Source organism: Ornithodoros turicata, chromosome 4 (assembly GCF_037126465.1).
Source record: "Ornithodoros turicata isolate Travis chromosome 4, ASM3712646v1, whole genome shotgun sequence".
NCBI lineage: Eukaryota > Metazoa > Arthropoda > Arachnida > Ixodida > Argasidae > Ornithodoros > Ornithodoros turicata.
In genome coordinates, this window is record NC_088204.1 from 82,967,403 (window position 1) to 82,985,485 (window position 18,083).

Consider the following 18,083-nt stretch of genomic DNA (forward strand, 5'->3'; position numbering starts at 1 on the left):
CCGGATGACCGAACGCTGCTCCTTCGTGGTTATTGGAAGTGGTGTGGTCACGTGACATTCCCATTCAAGCCGCTTGAGGATGGCGGCCTTCCATTTCCCGGCATTGTACCACCTGGCCAGTAGAACTAACTAACCGTCGTTATTTTCTTTTCTAGTCTTCCCAATAGTCACTTTGAAAGCCTCCAATGTTACATATTCCATCCTGTCCCGTACACAATAGAGCTACCCTCTACAACATTCTCAAAGCCACTTGACATTGCTCCTGACTCCACAACCATGTTCGCAAAGCTTGGTGAGAGGGGCAGGGATCCTTTACCTGCACAAAAACGTGTAATGTAACGATATCGCGTTTGCCCCTTGTTGTATTTTGTGGCCTCGTCTTCTCTTCTTGTAAATAAGTTTGTTTGATGCACGACCTACTCTATACTAGTATAGTAGTAGGTCATGGTTTGATATATTTTGTGGCCTCGTCTTCTCTTATAAATAAGTTTGTTTGATGTAAGTCACGGCTGGAAATGCTAGCCCGGGCTCTATTCGCCGAGTCACAAAAGCAGGAAGTGGTCAGGAAAACGCCTGAGCCGTGTCGGTCCATTTTTCGACGTGCCGGCTCGGCCCATGCAGAGCTCTAATGCCTCCATGACATTAGACCACACCTTCGTAAACACGTTCCTCAAAGTGCGTTTGCAAAAGCGCCGGATGAGAAAACACAATCCGACTATTGGTTGGCTCCTCTTTTTTCCCTTTCAAACAATCTGTATATCTGCTCCTTCTGTCAAGCTGATACTTTTCGTTCTCCTTTAGATCTGGCGTAGACAGAAAAATATTTCGGGAGGGGATTCCGCTTCGTTTCTCTCTCCCATATGCACTACCAAACGTACGATTTCGTCCCCCGTCTAGCTACGCCAATAGACAGTTAGAACGTAGTTATAAAAACACTGCTCGTCGCTGCGATGAACACCACCTGAGTGACTGAATACATGGCCGGTGTGCACGCAGCTCGCGTTATTTGTGCACCGCAATTTAACGAAAGGAACTTGGAACTTACCCCAAGTTACTTCGACAAAATTACCAAAAAAGCGTAGACTTCCTCAAGAAGTTACTGGAAATAACAAAACTACGGTACAACGAGTTCATTTAAAAGTTGCCAAAAGAAGCAACGTATTACGGTAACGAGTTACCACCAACACTGTTTTTTTTTTCATTGTCGGCAACGTAACCCGGTGTAAAAAAAAAAAAAATAATTAGTGCTTCTTTAAAGAATGTAAGAATCACTCGACCGTTGTCCGGTGGCGACGTCCATATCCTATATCAGCAAGAGACAATATTGCGATGTAAACAAAAACGTGGTCAGCGAGAGGATGTAGTAGACGTGGGAAATACTCTCTGTGGTCCGGAATAAATTCTCGAGAAACGGCCCACGCGTAAGAGGCCTTGCGGATGAAAACAATCGTGTGACTTTTTCGGGTTAAACCGGAATTCACCCACGAGTCGCTCCCTCGTTGTTTGTGTAACACGTGCTTAGCGTGATGAACCACTTGAGAACTTGGCTCAACATGGCGTTCGATGGGTGCATTTTCTGTCCGCTGTCAGTAGTACGGAACATTGATCGACGTGGTGTTTTTCTTATTCTCCCTCTTGCCTCATGTTATTCTTTTATCACCTCGCTAGAAGCCTATAGAACTGGCTGACGTGGCAAAGTAATGGTGCATCCCGGAATTGCTGGATGTCAATTTCTCGTTCTTCGTATTCCGGATAGGAATAATGGTGTTGACGAGGATATGGGTGACCACCTTTCTGGATGGATGCACCCGCGACAGCGCTGCACCACCTTCTGAACAACCCAAAGTCTTACTCGTGCTGCACAACACTATGGTTGCAAACTCGGAAGATGCATTTTTCCAGAGCACATAGTATTGTATCGAAACAGGTCTTGTCCACCTCCCTGAGCATCGCGGGAAGGTTACCGCCGACGTAGCTGCTCGGTGGCTGCTTACTATGTTTGAAGCTAAAAAAAAAGAAACGTTTTCGGTACCGCGTTCTTCCAGATCATGGATTTCGTCTGTCTTATCCGCTGTCCATTTGTATGGGGACAACTTTCTCTTCCGTCCGTCCGTCACGCTCGACGTCTCATGTGGAAAAAGGAGAGGCCACCGGACGGGCGTCCTCTGGTATGCGGTCGCTTGCGTGAGATCGGCCTTGAAAGCGAGATGCCCCGAGGCGGATGGGGTCGACGGCATTCGCCGCCGCCGCCGTCGTTGTCTTCCTGCTTCGATACTTGCACTGTTTTCATTTCTATCATCGGCACGTCTGGGCATGTCCGATGCAAGCTAGGATGTGTGTGCCATCGTGTGGTAGCTGCTAGTTGCGTTATTCTAAAACCACCAACTGTTGTTTTTCCTGATATCTGTACCCCACTGACTGACGGATGAGAACTGGGTAATTCACGTGACCCTCTGGATGTTTAGCGAGAGGAATAAGCAGTAATTACCACATCTGTTTCTTTCTACCTTCCATGTCCTGATCACTTTTCTCGAACATTTTTAGTATTGGCATAGTATTTAGTAAGAGATTTGCTTTATTCCATTCCCTAATACCCAAATGCTAATGCGGAGTCCAACATCAAAAACTTTCTAATAGACTTCTACCCGAGAAACGTCATCATGACGTTGGTAGACAGACTGAAACCGAAACAAATCGGAAAGGGAGAGCTGGGTTCCACGAATGGACACAAATGTTCACTGCCTTCTATTGAAAGAAAAGTAGGACCGAAGGTCGCGTCCTTTTCAGAGACCATCGTAATCCCCTCAAGACCGTGGCTTTCGAGCGCAACCTTGTTCACCTCTAGCTTCGAACATAGTTCAACTCTACCAAATTGGTGGCGCTATCTAACACTTTGACGTCATTTGTTTACAAACAGGGAGGTCTATTCCCATTTAAGGAACAGAATATCGCAGTATTTAGATGCAATTTTTTTTTGCATTATGGTTGCCCGAATAAGATTTAGGCTTCTTTTTTTTACATTGATGTTCCTATTTGCTTTTACGAAAGCTCCCCATGTAATGCCACTCCTCCATTGTAGTACAGGGCTACTGCATTTTGCACATCCTTGGACAGAACACGTTAGAGTTAATTTTTGCTGACAAATTGGTGTTTCCTTAATGCCGGGGTTGTGACTAGAGCACTGCACGGGCCCGGGCTTACATGAAAACCCGATCCAGTCCCGACCCGCGGGCCGGGCTTTGCGTTTTTTACGCGGGCCTGGGCCGGGCTCGGGTTTCAGCCACCGGGCCGGGTACGGGATTGACAACGCCGGCCATGTTCGGGCATGCACGCGAACATTCCATGGGACTGGACAGCTGAATTTTCGTGTCACTTCTTTTTTTGCATTGGTTATGGGATATCATGGTATTCTCATTTGAGAACTATCACTTTTTTATATGTGGTCATGCTTATTTCGTGTAATGGGTCTGGATTTCACACGTGCACTCACACACATTTGGGGACCCTAGTGGAGTGCGCGCCGAGAGCCCGGCACGATGGTCAGTCAGGTTAGGTGTTGGGACATGTTTCGTTCCCGTGAGAGTTCGAGAAAGGGGAACTAACTCCAGTGCATGCGCAAAAGTCTCTCTTGAACCGCAACATATCGCCCATGCGCTGCCTTCCCAAGCAAGCACCAAGCACAGAGCGGCTTGCCAGCAGAGAAACGCAGGTTTCTCGAGTGTACCTCCTCACTCTCTACCAATAAGCTGCGTCCTTTTCCTCGCTGCGTTGTGCTCTTTAGTAAATCTAAATACGCCTCCGGGCTTCGAGAGGGCCTGAAAGCCCGTGCAGTGCTCTAGTTGTGACACGGGTCAGTTCCTAGAAACCTCATGTGGTGTCTCATTGTCGCAAGTCCACAATTTCACTTGCAGCATGGTTTGCTGCAGATTTCAGAGGAGAGTTGTGTCGAATGTATGCTGAAGTCTTGTTCCACAAGTGGAGGATGTTATAGAACTCTACGAGCAAATAGGTTGTGTACCATGACATCCAGCGAGAACTTTTTTCGCACTGCCCTCAATATTGCCCCTGGAGGCGTTAGTGCCATAATCGTAGTTGGTATGACTGTAATGTGTGCGTCTATGTTGTTAGCTGCACTGCTTGCTACGAACAACTGCTTGCGCAAACATTAATGAAGAATGACATAGAAAGTGGCAACTGTTCCTGATATTCTATTGAAATGCTGTTCCATCGCGACACCAGGAGTGGGCAGTAATACTACTTTTTTGTATTGCAATGCTAATACAGAATACTGCACAAAAACACGCGTCATTATACTGATACAATAATGCCTCTGAGACAGTGTATTATAATAGATTATGGTAATACTACGAGGAATATACAACTTTTTTGAAAAGCCCAGGGCAGCATAACACTTATTTTGCAATTTACTGTGCCTGTTGTACGAAATAATAAATGTGTTACTGGCTATTTTACTTTAATAACATTTCTCAAAAATCAAATCTTCAAGTGGTCCCCTGTTTGATCGAAACGAGGAATGTCTTGTGGCATATCTGAGATTACTAGCTCGCGTGGCGCTATGGTTAGGATGATTGCCTTCTACGCCGAGACAGTGAGGTGATGCTCTCGCAGATTTTCCTTCGGGTTTTCTTTTGCATGAACAGGAACTTGATGACAGCCCGAAGTTCAACCTTGGAAAATTCCACGCTCATAGCAGACGTGGTCCTGTCGAAGGCTCAGAGCAAAAATGAGTGCTTCACATTACAAACCTGCAGTTTCTCTTCTTTGTCTCGCTCTTTGTGTCTACGATGATGAGATCGTGTTCGTATATCTGGTAGTGGGTTTGGCTCTCGTATATTTGTTCAGTGTTTCCTGCATCTGTTATACTACCTGTTGGTTGCTGGGATGCAAACTTCTAGCTCTGCTACAGTACCTCTGTTTCCCATTTTATTCCTCCTCCTCTAATAGAATAATCAACAACGCGTGCGAAGATGCCGAAATGTTTCATTTTCCATTTACTTTTCTATACACAGGACTGCCAGATCCTTTCTGCAAGGTTAGTGTAGACGGATCTGGCCAGTGTCATTCCACAGAAGCCTGCAAGAACACCCTGGACCCAAAATGGAACCAGCATTACGACCTGTGAGTATGTCGACTCGCGATAAAACTCCTAAGGGTGTGTCTCAGTGGAAGCGCCACATATTGACTCGGCAGCACAATGCATCTAAGTTGCGCAAATATTAGTGAGCAATGAAAGAAAACTTTGCTATTACTTTTGTACTTGTTGCATCTCATCTAGTCGTACATGTGATGGCAAAATGACGGTGAATCAGGTGTGTATGCACAGTTGCGCTTCATTGGGGAACAGGTACGTTTTATAGATGTCGGACCAAACCTTCCATGACACCATGTCGAAGGGACAAATTGACAGACAAAAAAAAAGAAAGAAAGAAAAAGTAACTTTCCCAAACAGTGGCAGGGACTTTGCTCAAGAAAGAATTAATGGCATTCTCAGGGACTGGAACCGGAACCGAACCGATAACCGAAAAAACTGCTTGGAACCGAAATTTGTTTGGGAACCGTAACCGGTTCATAACTGGAAGTTGTGGTCACCCATGAACAGAAACCGTAACCGGAATCGAAAAATAAAATTCCGGGCACTGGTTCGTAGAGAATGGTTCGCATGTACAAACGTAGCAGCGAGCGAAAGTAATACGTCCGCAATTTCAGTGTTAGGGGTACGCACGCTGTCATAAACAGATTACCATGTAGGCGGTACTGGAATATTGTAGAAATTTGTTGGTTATATACGGTTATATACGGTGGTTATATATTTCAGCACGTTGACAGCAGCATAAACTTGAACACGGCGACTCCTCGCCACCGCCGCCAGTCAGCGGGCATATTGATCGAGCTTTGTTTTTGTCAGCATGGTCTTCGTCAAACTCGTACCCAATAAACATTGCCCAATGCTACACTGAATGTTGCTCTTGTGCAATGAGTTCTGTACTACCAGGTTGATATCAGGGGGTGATCCAGGATTTTGACGCAGAATGTGTTCATCACGGTCCGGTGTCACACACCTCTCTCTTTTGTCCTTCACTCGCAACAAGCCAAAAGGACAAAGATGAACACGAGAGACACACTACTGTGAAAGGAAGATTCTAGATTGTGTCTCGGGTGTTGTTTACTGTATGTCATTGAAATGTGGTCAACTTCACATAGGACACACTTGGAGGTGTAGCGCTTAGAGCGGGGTCTCAAACATGCAACCCTCGACCACCAAAAAGAAGGCCCTTGCATGACAGTCAGGGTGTCTGCCAAGCTGGAAAACTGGGAAAACAGGGAAGATCACAGACAAGTGTACAATATACAGACAATACGCGGCAAATTGGGATTTCGACTGGGTATTTCACGGTTAATTCTTTTCTGGGCCGCCCTCCATGATGTGGTCTAAGGTCAATGCAATGTGTTTAAGGCCCCTGACGTAGAGAATCACACGTGAACCGTTGTTTAAAGAAGCAAAGATCCTTCGCAAAGATAAAAACAATGTACGGTACTTTTATGTGAGGCCTCGAAAACCAAAATGTCTGGGGACAGATGCGTGAGTAGACCTTCAATTTATTTACGTCATCGGGGAGATGAAAAATGGCCCCAAGTTGTAACCAAGATAAGGGTAAGGTACAAGAGGGAGCGCATGTTGTCTCTCGTAATCAAGTCTCAGCTGCCAGTTCAGTGTGGTCATTTGCTTAGTCTACTGCGTGTACAGCTCGGGACAAAAGTTTACGAAACAGCGCTCGCGTATATCTTTGTTTGAGCATCCCTCTGTACCGAACAGGAGTGGACGAATTACAAACATGTGACGGGACGTCCGAGGCAGCCATTTTCAACTTTGTCTACTCCCGTTTGCTGCCATGGTGACAGTCTAATAAAGGTATACACAAGGGCTGTGTTCTGTGAACTTTTGTGCCAAGCTGTACTGCGAAAGAACTTCAATAAATTTATATATGGAGGCTTTTGTTGCGTGTGCGAGTGAAAAGCTAACTGAGAGAATTTATTTTCTAGGTATATGGGGAAGTGCGACTCCATTACGATCAGCGTCTGGAATAACAAAAAGGTCCAGAAGAAGCAAGGAGCAGGTTTTCTGGGCTGCGTCCGTATCATGGCAAATGCCATCCAGCAACTCAAGGATACTGGATGTGAGTATCTTCGCATTGCGTATCAACTGCTTTTCATTTCGTTTAGTGCGTCCCTCCACGTACAGACTGCCCGTAATGTCGGATTTTTACCACTCTGATAACTCACTTTTTTTTACTGCCCTTTGGGGATAATTTCCTAGTCTTTTGGTGCCTTTTTAAATGCGACTTACGAGCATGTTCTCGTTAAAAGCGTAGTGAAGAACCAAAAATTTTATTGGCTCAGTTGAGGTTAGGTTGAGGCGAAGGTTTGGTTCCGGTACGGTTCCAAGGTGACGCATGTATCGGTTCAAACCAATATTCCTGTTCTGAGGCTGGAACAGACAAGCCTCAGTGCCTTAGAACACGAACAGTAGAAATGTGGCAGTCGTCGAAAAAGGGAGATAGATTTGAAGCATGCACCTCTTGATTGCCGCTCAAGTGCCCTACGTGCCATGCTTGCATCTCCCTTGCCTCATTCAACTAATGGGACATACACTCTCTCCTGCCTGTCTTCTCATACACACACAAATACTTGACTGGCAGTCAAGATCCCGCTGCTGTCTGGCTTTTCCAACGACTGCCATATTTCTACCGTTCATGTTCCAAGGCATTGAGGCCTGTGCTGTGTTTGTCTGTCTGTATGGTACAGTTACTGTAGAAGCGTTTTTTTCCGTGTGGAAAATATTTTAGCGTTTTCGAACGAAGCTGGTTTGAGGAGTGATTCGCGAGAACTTAAATTTGCGACACAGGATTCCGGAAGTGCTTTGCTCTTGCGTATCGTGCTGCGGTCAATACTCTGACATATTTCGGCACGTACCAAGACATCTCTTGTTCACGGGGATGGCGGTGTTCTAGGTCAGTCCCTTTCTTTTCCTCACGGTCATGAGAGTTAAGGCCCTGTACAGTGTCCTTTAGGGACCCTGCAGGAGGCCATAGTACTGGCCGGTGTGCAGGTCAGCCAATTCATTTTAGTAGTTCTCACTCATTATCACTCAGGTCATGACAGTTCGGTTGAGATGTCGTACTATCATACAAGCTGGTTTTGAGAAGGCGGGGAAAGGCATGTTACGGCTTCGTGGTATAGTGGAATATACGTAAAGTGCGACGCGTTTGTAGGAGTAACAAAAGTGCGATCAATTTTCATTTCTTTAATCTTGCCTAATGGGATAAAGCAGTCTTCTGCGGCTTGCTTATATTACCTACGCTGCATGGAGTAGAAAGGGACAAGGCAGTTAGGCACAGCATCTAGCGCTACACGATTTTCGCCCTCGAATGGCGAGAGTTATTCGTGGGAACATAAATTCGCGATTTTGGGGAAATGCGCGAAAAATAATTCCCCCTCGAAAAAAAGCACTTCTACAGTACCTTCGGAACAGTTATCTTCCACAGTGTCCACCAGGCACCTCGTCTTTGTGTTGTACGTATGAGAAGACGTGTGAAGGGAGTGCGTGTGTCATGTTAGTGGAATGAGGCATAGCTTATTGGTAGGGCACCTTGTGTAGCTGTGGCTAGATCAGAGGCTAGATCAAGGGGTGTGTGGTTAAAGCCCTGCCGCTGTCTGGCTTTTTTGACAATAGCCACAAGCAATGGGGTAGGGTATCGCCCCCTGCCAATGAAACTCCCCACTCGTCATCGTATAAATAGTCTTTGCTCGTAGCAACCGATAGGGTCAGGGTTTAGAGGATGTTCTCGAATAGATGCACAATCTGTTTACTCACAGACCAGAGGCTAGACTTAACCAGGAGTAGCGTTGGAGATGAGACCGATCCGATCAAAGGACAGATCGTCGTGAGCCTCATGTCACGCGACGGTCACGGACTTGGCAGTCAGAACGTCGTGGTGGACAGCCTGGGGATCCTCACCTTTCCCTGCGACCTTCCTGAAGGGTAGGCTCTACCATTTATCGAGCTAGGTTGTAGAGTGACGCGGTGATGTTTGCAGCTGGGAGCAAAGGCGTACTGTCTCTGGGAGGGTGTACTACGTTAATCACTGGAGTCGCTCCACACAGTGGGAGAAGCCGGTCAGGTAAGCTCATAATGCTTCCATATTTTGAGACCACTGTCCAGTGACCGGAGTATTGCGATTTATCGGCATCTGTCGTTTACTGTCTTATAGCCCTCTTGTCGGCGTCCTTTGGCTGCATTTCTTACATTAGTTAAGCCAACTACAGTGAAACCCGCGTATAACGATATTGACTGTAATCGCGAATTCCATCGTTACACGGGGTACGCCGTTAAACCAGGGTTGACCTCAGTAGCGCCAAAAGTCGCGAGCCGCCCTTCTTGTAGCAAAAGAGAAAGAAACGGATGCAAAAAGAAAAAAAAACCCCACGAAGCCGTGTGACATCACACTGGCTTGGGAAAACAGTGACCAGAACCCGTGGAGGGAACATATCAGAACAACTTCAGGTAACATTACGCGTCACTATTCCGCAAGTCTGCTTCACCTAACGCCTGTGTGGTTTAGAAGAAGCTCGCTTTAGAACAGTGTCGCGCGACTCGCGGGGGGGGAAAGCACGTGCTGGGCCCTTTTGAATCATCTCGTCAATTTGAGTAGCATTGGCCAAATACGGAGACACAAAAGCGTTACTACCGACCTCTTTCACTGACAGTATTGCAAAATGAACAGTCGCTCTCTATTTTCTTGCCTCAAATTTTGATTTTGGTTTAATTCTTTTGAATAGAATTTTGGATGATACAAAATTTTTCTGCTACCCCACGAGATTTGTATTATCAAGATTCTACTGTATCTTATCGCTGCGATTATCACCGTGAGGTTACGCGCACGGGACAGTGTCCAATATACAAGTAGTCAGAACTGTGGTCTCCATCTCTGTACGTGGGTTTTTTCCCCACAGAAAACAATTGATATTTTGATGGTAAAATCAGAAACCATCGTTTTACGAGGGATGTCGTTATCCAAGGGTTTTACTGTACCTCGCTTCGACCCACTTGTAACCCCTTAGGTGCCACATTATTTAAGTGGCGATCTAAGAATACAAAATTTTGAATTGCAGAATTGCAATCTCGAAATATCAAAGTTATTATTTTGAAACTTTATTTAGCTAAAATCTCTCCTTTTGTTCAGATACGTGATTGCTTTGCTTACATTACCTGATGTCCATACAGAGGAAAAGCACATACCAAGTCGCTATCAGCATATTACACTTATCATACATGTCATTCAACATGATGAAACCCCTTTGGGCTTGGTGGTACGTTATTTGCTTCCAGGGCAGGTTTGGTCCACTCTCTGGACATATCACATATCACTAGTGTCAGCTGGGCTATCGTTTTCATCCCATCTATATCTGTCATTTTTAACCAGGTAGCTGGTGACAAAAAATAGTTTTTCTACATGTAGCGAGATAGCGTGTCTATTCCTATTGGTTCTGGTGAGCACATGACCAATGACCAGATGAGAAATTATGTCCGCATAGTCCAGCACATGATTCCGGGGCAACAAACGATTAACGCAGTTCCCGCGAAATATCGATGTAAGGGGATTTCCCTCGTTCAGGCCAGCGCATGAACCAACCCTGAGCAGCGAACTAAGCAGCACAAGTGGCAACCTCCAACATGCCAGCAACAACAGCAATGGAGCGTCTGTTTCATCTGGAAGCCGAGCGCATCGCAATTCTCTTCCTCCTCCTCCGCCGTCTCTGCACGAAGAAGGCGGATCTGTTCCGCCTCCTCCAGCCAACGAATCTATACCACCAAATGCACGTAGGAGGTCAACCAGGCATCGAAACTATTTGGCTAGAAACCAACTTCACAGGGTTGCAGACTTACCGGAGGGATATGGTAAGTTATGTGACTGAATTGTACATCTGCTACGTAATAGTGCTTGCCATGATTGCGCCAAATTTTTGGGGATTGGTCATGTCTAGCCAGACACGCTGTTCCCCTCAGAATCATCGTTCTTTTGCGGAGTATTCAATATCTCGGAGTATCCTGGAAAGATTTGAGTTGATCCACGACATTTTCTCCGACCCCCCTAATCAGTCCCTCCGATCAACGGGTGACTCGTGTCCCCTGCAGGTCAACCCGATCAGTCGTGACTGCAATTCCTGACACAGTTAGGAAGAATTAGGAATGAAATTAAGGAAATTAAGCAACTGTAACACCTTGAGAGAGACTAGAGTCTAGTTTTCTTTGCACACTGAAAAGTTACCAATGGCTGGACAAGCGTGCAGAATGAGTTGGTGTGTGAACTTGGGAGGATGCTGCACCCTTCTGCTTGTTTTCTCTTGCCTGCGGAATCCCGCAGATTCGTAAAGCGCACTTTGCGGAAAAGTAAATTCCCCCCCAGAAACCTAGGGGCTTTAGCAATACTAAACATGTGACGTAACGTGTTCTTAACAGTGTTACTCTAGCCAAAGAAAGTGCCATTTGTGGATTGTGAATTCCTTTGCCCTTTGTAGAGATGCGTACCACGCAGCAGGGCCAGGTGTACTTCTATCATGTGGGAACTGGTGTAAGCACATGGCACGACCCTCGTGTGCCTCGTGACATTTCTGCCTTAGATCTGGATGCCCTGGGGCCTCTGCCTTCAGGATGGGAAATGCGCAGCACACCGAGCGGCAGGGTGTATTACGTGGACCACAACAACCGCACCACTCAGTTCACCGACCCCAGACTCTCGACCGGTGCCGCAAACTTACTCAAGTGAGCATTGTGTACGATATAATGAGCGCTCAGTGTTCCAAGAAATGGATAAATTTTCCCACTCTTTTAACAGAAAAATGCGGATATCGAGTACTCGCCCGCATGAGGCGGATATTGCTTTCCTGTCCTCCCAGACAATGCATTCGATAAAGTTTGTACAAAATTTTTTGTTTGTCATTCCAGTAAGTGATCACCCTCTTACATAAATAGTACTAGGTGACCCCGAGTCTGGATTAAGACAAACCCAACAATTAAACTTCACCAATGCGCAATTAAAAGAAACTGAAAGTCTTTTACATTCTTGAGGGTAGAGACACTCGCTCTAGCAACGTGTTGAGTGTAGCCCTATACTGAACAAAGTGTCAATTTAAGTACGTGTCCTCTTTTCTCTGCGTGGCGGCACTCCGTTATTTCTGATGGGAAATGAACGAGTATTGCTGCGTGCCAATTTTATTGACGCGTAGCTACGTTTCGGTTATGATGTTTGCAAAAGAGGACTGTTATGACTCGTCTATTTATTTTGATATATCCCCAAAGCTCCAGGGAACAATTATGACATCCTAGCAAAAAGAAAATGATCATCTCGAAATAAAGTTGTTGTTGCATGATGTAAAACCCCGAGACTAGGGAACACGAAGAGACAGACACAAACCAGCTCGCTTGCTTCCTAGCCATTTTTTCATTGTCAAGTTGTTGTTGTTGTTGCTGTGATCCTGACCGGTGATTTAGCGAAAATTCGTGTATAACAATTGGATTCCGCGTTCCGGTTAGTACGCTATTATAGTAAATGGACTCGACTGTAATTTGGAAAAAACTTGCATCAAATTGGTTTCACAAGAAAGAGTGAAAGTGGAGAAACCTATTTATAACTCGAAATTAACTTTAAATGCGTCGTTGGCACTTTTTGTTTCTCTGAAGATTTAATGTTTTCCCGCTCCGTGCAGGAGGCCTCTCCCACCAAACAATTCAGCACCTTCATCCCATAGCCCCTCGTCTCCCCCTTCCAGTGCACCCCCACCTGCACTCCCTCCATTGCCCCCACCTCCCCAACATGAACCAAGCAGTCCCCCACCCATATCCCCCATCAACGTGAGTGGGTTGCCACTGATACCCACGTCGATGACGACAGCCAATAACCAGAGGAACACGACACCTTCCACGACTGCGAGTAACGGTACAACGGGGGAAGAAGGGACCATCATTCTGGAACCTCGTGCACCATCGCCCGAGCCTTCACCCTTACCCAAGTATAAACGGGATCTGGTGCAGAAGCTGACTGCACTCAGACAGGAGCTGCAGACGGCGCAACCGCAGTCTGGTCACTGTCGGCTAGAAGTGTCGCGGGAGGACATTTTTGAAGTAGGTTATCGTTCTGTCAGTTACGTAACTGACTCGAGAAATTACGACGCAGGAGTCCTATAGACTGATCATGAAAATGAGGCCGAAGGATCTGAAGAAAAGGCTCATGGTGAAGTTCCGTGGTGAAGAGGGCCTCGACTATGGTGGAGTAGCGAGGTATACTAGTTTCTCTTTTTGTCGAGAGAGTCTTCTTCTTATCTCGCTTCACTGTTGTTTAGGGAGTGGCTGTACCTGCTGTCACACGAGATGCTGAACCCATACTACGGCCTCTTCCAGTACACTAGGGATGACATCTACACATTACAGATCAACCCAGATTCATCAGTCAATCCAGTATGTTCCACTTCCCATTCTAGGGTTTCTCTCTTCAATAATGTTTCTACCCTATTTACTCGCATATTAGACTCATTCGTGTATCGCGCATTAAACGCGTCCCAACTTTAGTAGCATGGCCAGATCGTCACGCTCGTGCCGATACCCATATTGCGCAGTCAACGAGAAGGAGAGCGATACACGACGCGTGCGACGGACATAGAAAAGTATTTCGTTTCATTCGCATTCATTGTGGCGCCACAGTTGCCATGGCAAAATTTCTCGTCTATAAGCTCCTCTGCGCTATTATTTGCCTTTCTTACACAATGCATCTCGAAGGCTTGTATCACGTGTCTGCTTCTATTGTCCAGTGCTGGCATTTTGTGTGGTCCACGTACCACATGGCTATAGAGCCAAACAGTTAAAATAGATCCACCACTAGCATGCACTGACACAGGAGGACAGTTATTGCGGTCAAATGAAGTGGCTGCGGAGGAGTGATGTCCGTGACGCCACTGTGTCATCTTGACTTTATTGCGTAAATGTGACCCTACATTTAATGGATTCGTTTAGATGTAAAAGAGCTTGCGTCGTGTGTGTGAGAAATACGACACTTTTGCTGCTCTTTCAGGAACACTTGTCGTACTTCCACTTTGTGGGACGTGTGATTGGTCTGGCTGTATTTCATGGCCACTACATCGATGGTGGATTCACGCTTCCTTTTTACAAAATGCTGCTCAACAAACCCATTACTCTGGACGACATCGAAGCTGTTGACCCTGACCTGCATCGTTCACTCACCTGGATGCTGTAAGTTGTTCACTTTCTGCCTTTCTGCCGAAAATCCACCAAAAAATGATACTCTCAATTCTAGTCACAAAAGAAGTCTCATAAACCTGTAGCCCAAAAAGCCCACTACAGCGTAATTTGAAGTGACTCTCGGGTCCATTAACATAATGTGTATTTCAGGGGGGAAATGCCCAGTAATCTGAAGATATTAACGTGTGTAGCGGCTTATTTAAACAGGAATACTCGGCCACACACAACTAATCTGCTCGTTGGCCCGGAATGGCCGGTGCGCTGCTTCTGTGTCAGGGACATGTTTACTCGTTAAGTGTTCAGTTTGCTCATTACCATTATATGACTTGTACTTACAAAAGCGATACTTGTGTCAGGCGAAAGAGGAACGAGAAACGAATGTGGAGAACGATGTTGCTCCCTCGTAGTCAGCAAAGCAAGGAAGTCTATCTATCTGTTTTAAAGGGATGAACGCTTTTCCCGTTAAGAACACAGAAAACAAAAAGGCACGGATGACAGACGATATATATTCTCAATATATTGGGTTGGAGATATTTGCATTTGAGTCAACAGGGGCTCAAACAGAAGCAAATACCGGTTTGGTTACGGTTCACATCTCGAGCTCCGCAATGAGTTCGGTTCCGGTTAGATGCTTTCTCCACTTTATCGATTCCGGTCACATTGCTGGCATGTGCATCTTCTAGTTTATTTGTTTGCATTTCTACATTCTATACTGTTTACAAATTGCAAATAGTTCCTTCTGCAACTCTGAAAATTGTGAATACATTCATTGGGACCTATAATACAGTGGGACCTCTAATGACTGATAATCTAGGCACAGAAAGTGGAAACTTTACATGGGGAAGGGGATATCAACCACGTTTTCCCTCTCCCAGGTGTGCCTATTTTGAGCAAGTTGATTGTTGTCTTTCCTGTGGATTCACCCGTGATCGCTGTATACTAGTTTAAATAATTCGTCAATTTTTGCTTTATGTGCAGCGATAATGATATCTCCGATGTGCTGGACAACACTTTCTGCGTTGAACATGATGCCTTTGGCCAGCTCCAAGTACATGAGCTGAAGCCTGGTGGAAAAGACATTTCGGTGACTGAAGACAACAAGAAGGAATACGTTAGGTAGCGCATTGCTCGAGCAAAAATTGTGGTGAACAGAGTTAGTTTTGCTCTCGCAGGTTGTTTGTGAACTTCCGATTTATGCAAGGTATCGAACAGCAGTTTCTGGCGCTGCAGAAAGGGTTCAGTGAACTGATCCATCCGCATTTACTGAAGGCCTTTGACGAAAAAGAACTGGAGGCAAGTATCTCTTGAAATATCGAGTATTCTTTCTCTTTGCCTGGGTGATATTGGTGGACTGGTGCAGAAACAGTAACCTCTCATAAGCAATATTGGCCTTAAATTTTTCAAATAATTCGATAATTGTACAATGAAGTCTACCACATGGTTAACCTAATAATGCCCCGTGGTGCCCCCGCAGTGTACGGCTGGGGAGACACGAAAAGGTGACCCCTGTGTTTGTCCCTCACAGTTGCTTGGGCTCCTATCCTTTTGAAATTTTTTTTCTGGGGCCTGAGACACACCTGAGCTTCTTATGAGTTGTTCTCCTTCATATATAAATTAAAATCCTAAAAAAGAATTATATGATGCTCGGAGTTAAACAAATCGCACGAAGCAGTTATCTGCCAGAATTAGAATGTTTGGCCCAGGTATGGACCCCATATCACAAGTACGTGCTGTTCGCAACATTTCTGCTCCCGCTTCCCGCTTTGACACATTATCGATACCTCTGTCAACGATAGTGTCCCAGTCGAAGAAACGTGCACTGTGAAGGTGCTAGCCTCGGATGTTAAGTTAATAATCATCGAAGATCATCACCGCGGAAGGGTGGCGTTCATCGCGCGAAAGCACGGCATATCGCAGTCGACAGCGCATGTACGAAGCGCAAGATGATCCGAGAGCGTACAAAAAAGTTGAGGACATTTGCGTAAGCGCGCTTCATGCTGTGGACGTTCTCGAGACTTTTATTGTGGAGCATGTGCTGCTGTCTCATGCCACCACAGCGCAGTTGAACGTGACGTTGTGCATATCTACAATGGCAACCAAAAGCAAACGAAGCAAACGAGCTATTTTCAATAACATATATAGTTATTTCCACCCTTTTTCGTAGCATCAGTCGTGAGTGTCGCTCGCAGGATAACGCACAGCGTGCTACTTCCATAGGATGACCTAGGTCAGAAATCGTGTAGCAATGTCACCGCGTAACAATTAAAGTAGCGATAACTGCGGATATCATTATACGCGGGCTTCACCGTGCTCGGCAACTATTTGCAGGAGCAATACTGAAACATATGGACTAGAGATGACCTTTATGGTACACCACCCTCAGCTGGAAATTAGAACTGCCATATATGTGCCCTTTGTGTGATACGAAGACATTTTCATCTCCTTTGCATTCCGATTCAGTTTTTTCTGCCCATAGCTTGGAGCGTTGTCTTTTCCTACGCGTGGACTTTCTATTTACGCTAGGGATTTGCCCGAGTGATATCAGTCTGATGTACGTGTGGAGCCTATAACAAAGAGAAAAGTATTCGCAATTCCTGAAATGTTTCTACCACCTGACTCGGATAAAAACCATCACACAGGCACCACGAGTCCTCGCAGCTGCTGGCGTCCCAAACGTGCGCCAAATTTTTCTCGCAATTAAATTAAATTTGGATATCGACGAACATGAAAAGGCTACCTTCAACGACCGAGGCATTGCTTGTATCCTACGTTAAGAGTACCAAGCGCAGGCTCTCGAGTCATTCTTTTCATATCTGACTCTTGGTATTGCAGCTTGTGATAGGAGGCTTAGGCAAGATTGACTTAGAGGACTGGAAAAACCACACGCGTCTGAAGCACTGTACAGCAGATACAAATGTGGTCCAGTGGTTCTGGCGCGCTGTCGATTCGTACGGAGAAGAGAGACGTGCCCGTCTCTTGCAGTTTGTCACAGGGAGCTCTCGGGTACCCCTTCAAGGGTTCAAGGCATTGCAAGGTAACTCTATTTGCTTCGTGTCAGGGTACAGAGAGTTCATTATTCGCGCAGTGTTCACGCAAGTTTTATACATGCAGGTTCTACAGGTGCGGCAGGTCCGAGGCTATTCACGATTCATCTTGTAGATGCAAATACGGACAATCTGCCAAAAGCTCACACGTGGTAAGCGTAAAATATGATATTGCATCATCCTGCGTTGAAAGATTAAATTTTCCGCGGAGCAGCATTCACAAATCTAAGTCTAAGTCTCGAAGTCTAGCGGGAATGCACACGTGGACGGTGAGGTGCATTTTTTAACAAAATATTGCGTACAGTGGGGTACAGTATTGTGGGGTGGGAACCGTACGTGAGAAAGTCTGATGTCACCTCGCCATCCCTCCTAGGAGTGGATGCTGGTGCCGCTGTGTGGCTGTCCCGCAAAGAAAATTAGCCCCAGATCGTACAGTTTCTTGCGGGGCATTACTGCCATTAAATTTTATTTTCTGTCATCGGGCAGTTTCAGTATCAGTGTTTCGTATCTGTGCAAGAAATATCCGTTGCGTCGCGGATCAATTGAAAAGCTCGGGTAATTCCATAGTAAACCGATGATTCAGCGAAAAATGGACGATTTTGAGGAAAATGGCTTATTCTGCGACGTGTGGCAAATTCCGCGAAATTGCGTGGAATTGCCAAAAGCTACTGGTCCTAATAATCTCTGTACAATTCACCTCATTTTGT

General features: G+C 45.8%; 1 protein-coding gene across 1 annotated transcript in view; it reads left to right on the top strand.

Moving 5' to 3' along the window:
* Positions 1–18,083, top strand: part of LOC135392179 (E3 ubiquitin-protein ligase SMURF2-like) — a 30,889-nt gene that overhangs the window by 8,774 nt on the left and 4,032 nt on the right. Inside the window, exons 3-16 of the mRNA XM_064622878.1 lie at positions 5,031–5,139; positions 7,063–7,196; positions 8,896–9,061; positions 9,117–9,200; positions 10,695–10,978; positions 11,599–11,842; positions 12,787–13,201; positions 13,254–13,357; positions 13,420–13,534; positions 14,145–14,323; positions 15,311–15,448; positions 15,505–15,625; positions 17,165–17,366; positions 17,444–17,528. Of these exons, the coding sequence (XP_064478948.1) occupies positions 5,031–5,139; positions 7,063–7,196; positions 8,896–9,061; positions 9,117–9,200; positions 10,695–10,978; positions 11,599–11,842; positions 12,787–13,201; positions 13,254–13,357; positions 13,420–13,534; positions 14,145–14,323; positions 15,311–15,448; positions 15,505–15,625; positions 17,165–17,366; positions 17,444–17,528 (2,380 nt within the window). The remainder of the gene's footprint in view (positions 1–5,030; positions 5,140–7,062; positions 7,197–8,895; positions 9,062–9,116; positions 9,201–10,694; positions 10,979–11,598; positions 11,843–12,786; positions 13,202–13,253; positions 13,358–13,419; positions 13,535–14,144; positions 14,324–15,310; positions 15,449–15,504; positions 15,626–17,164; positions 17,367–17,443; positions 17,529–18,083) is intronic.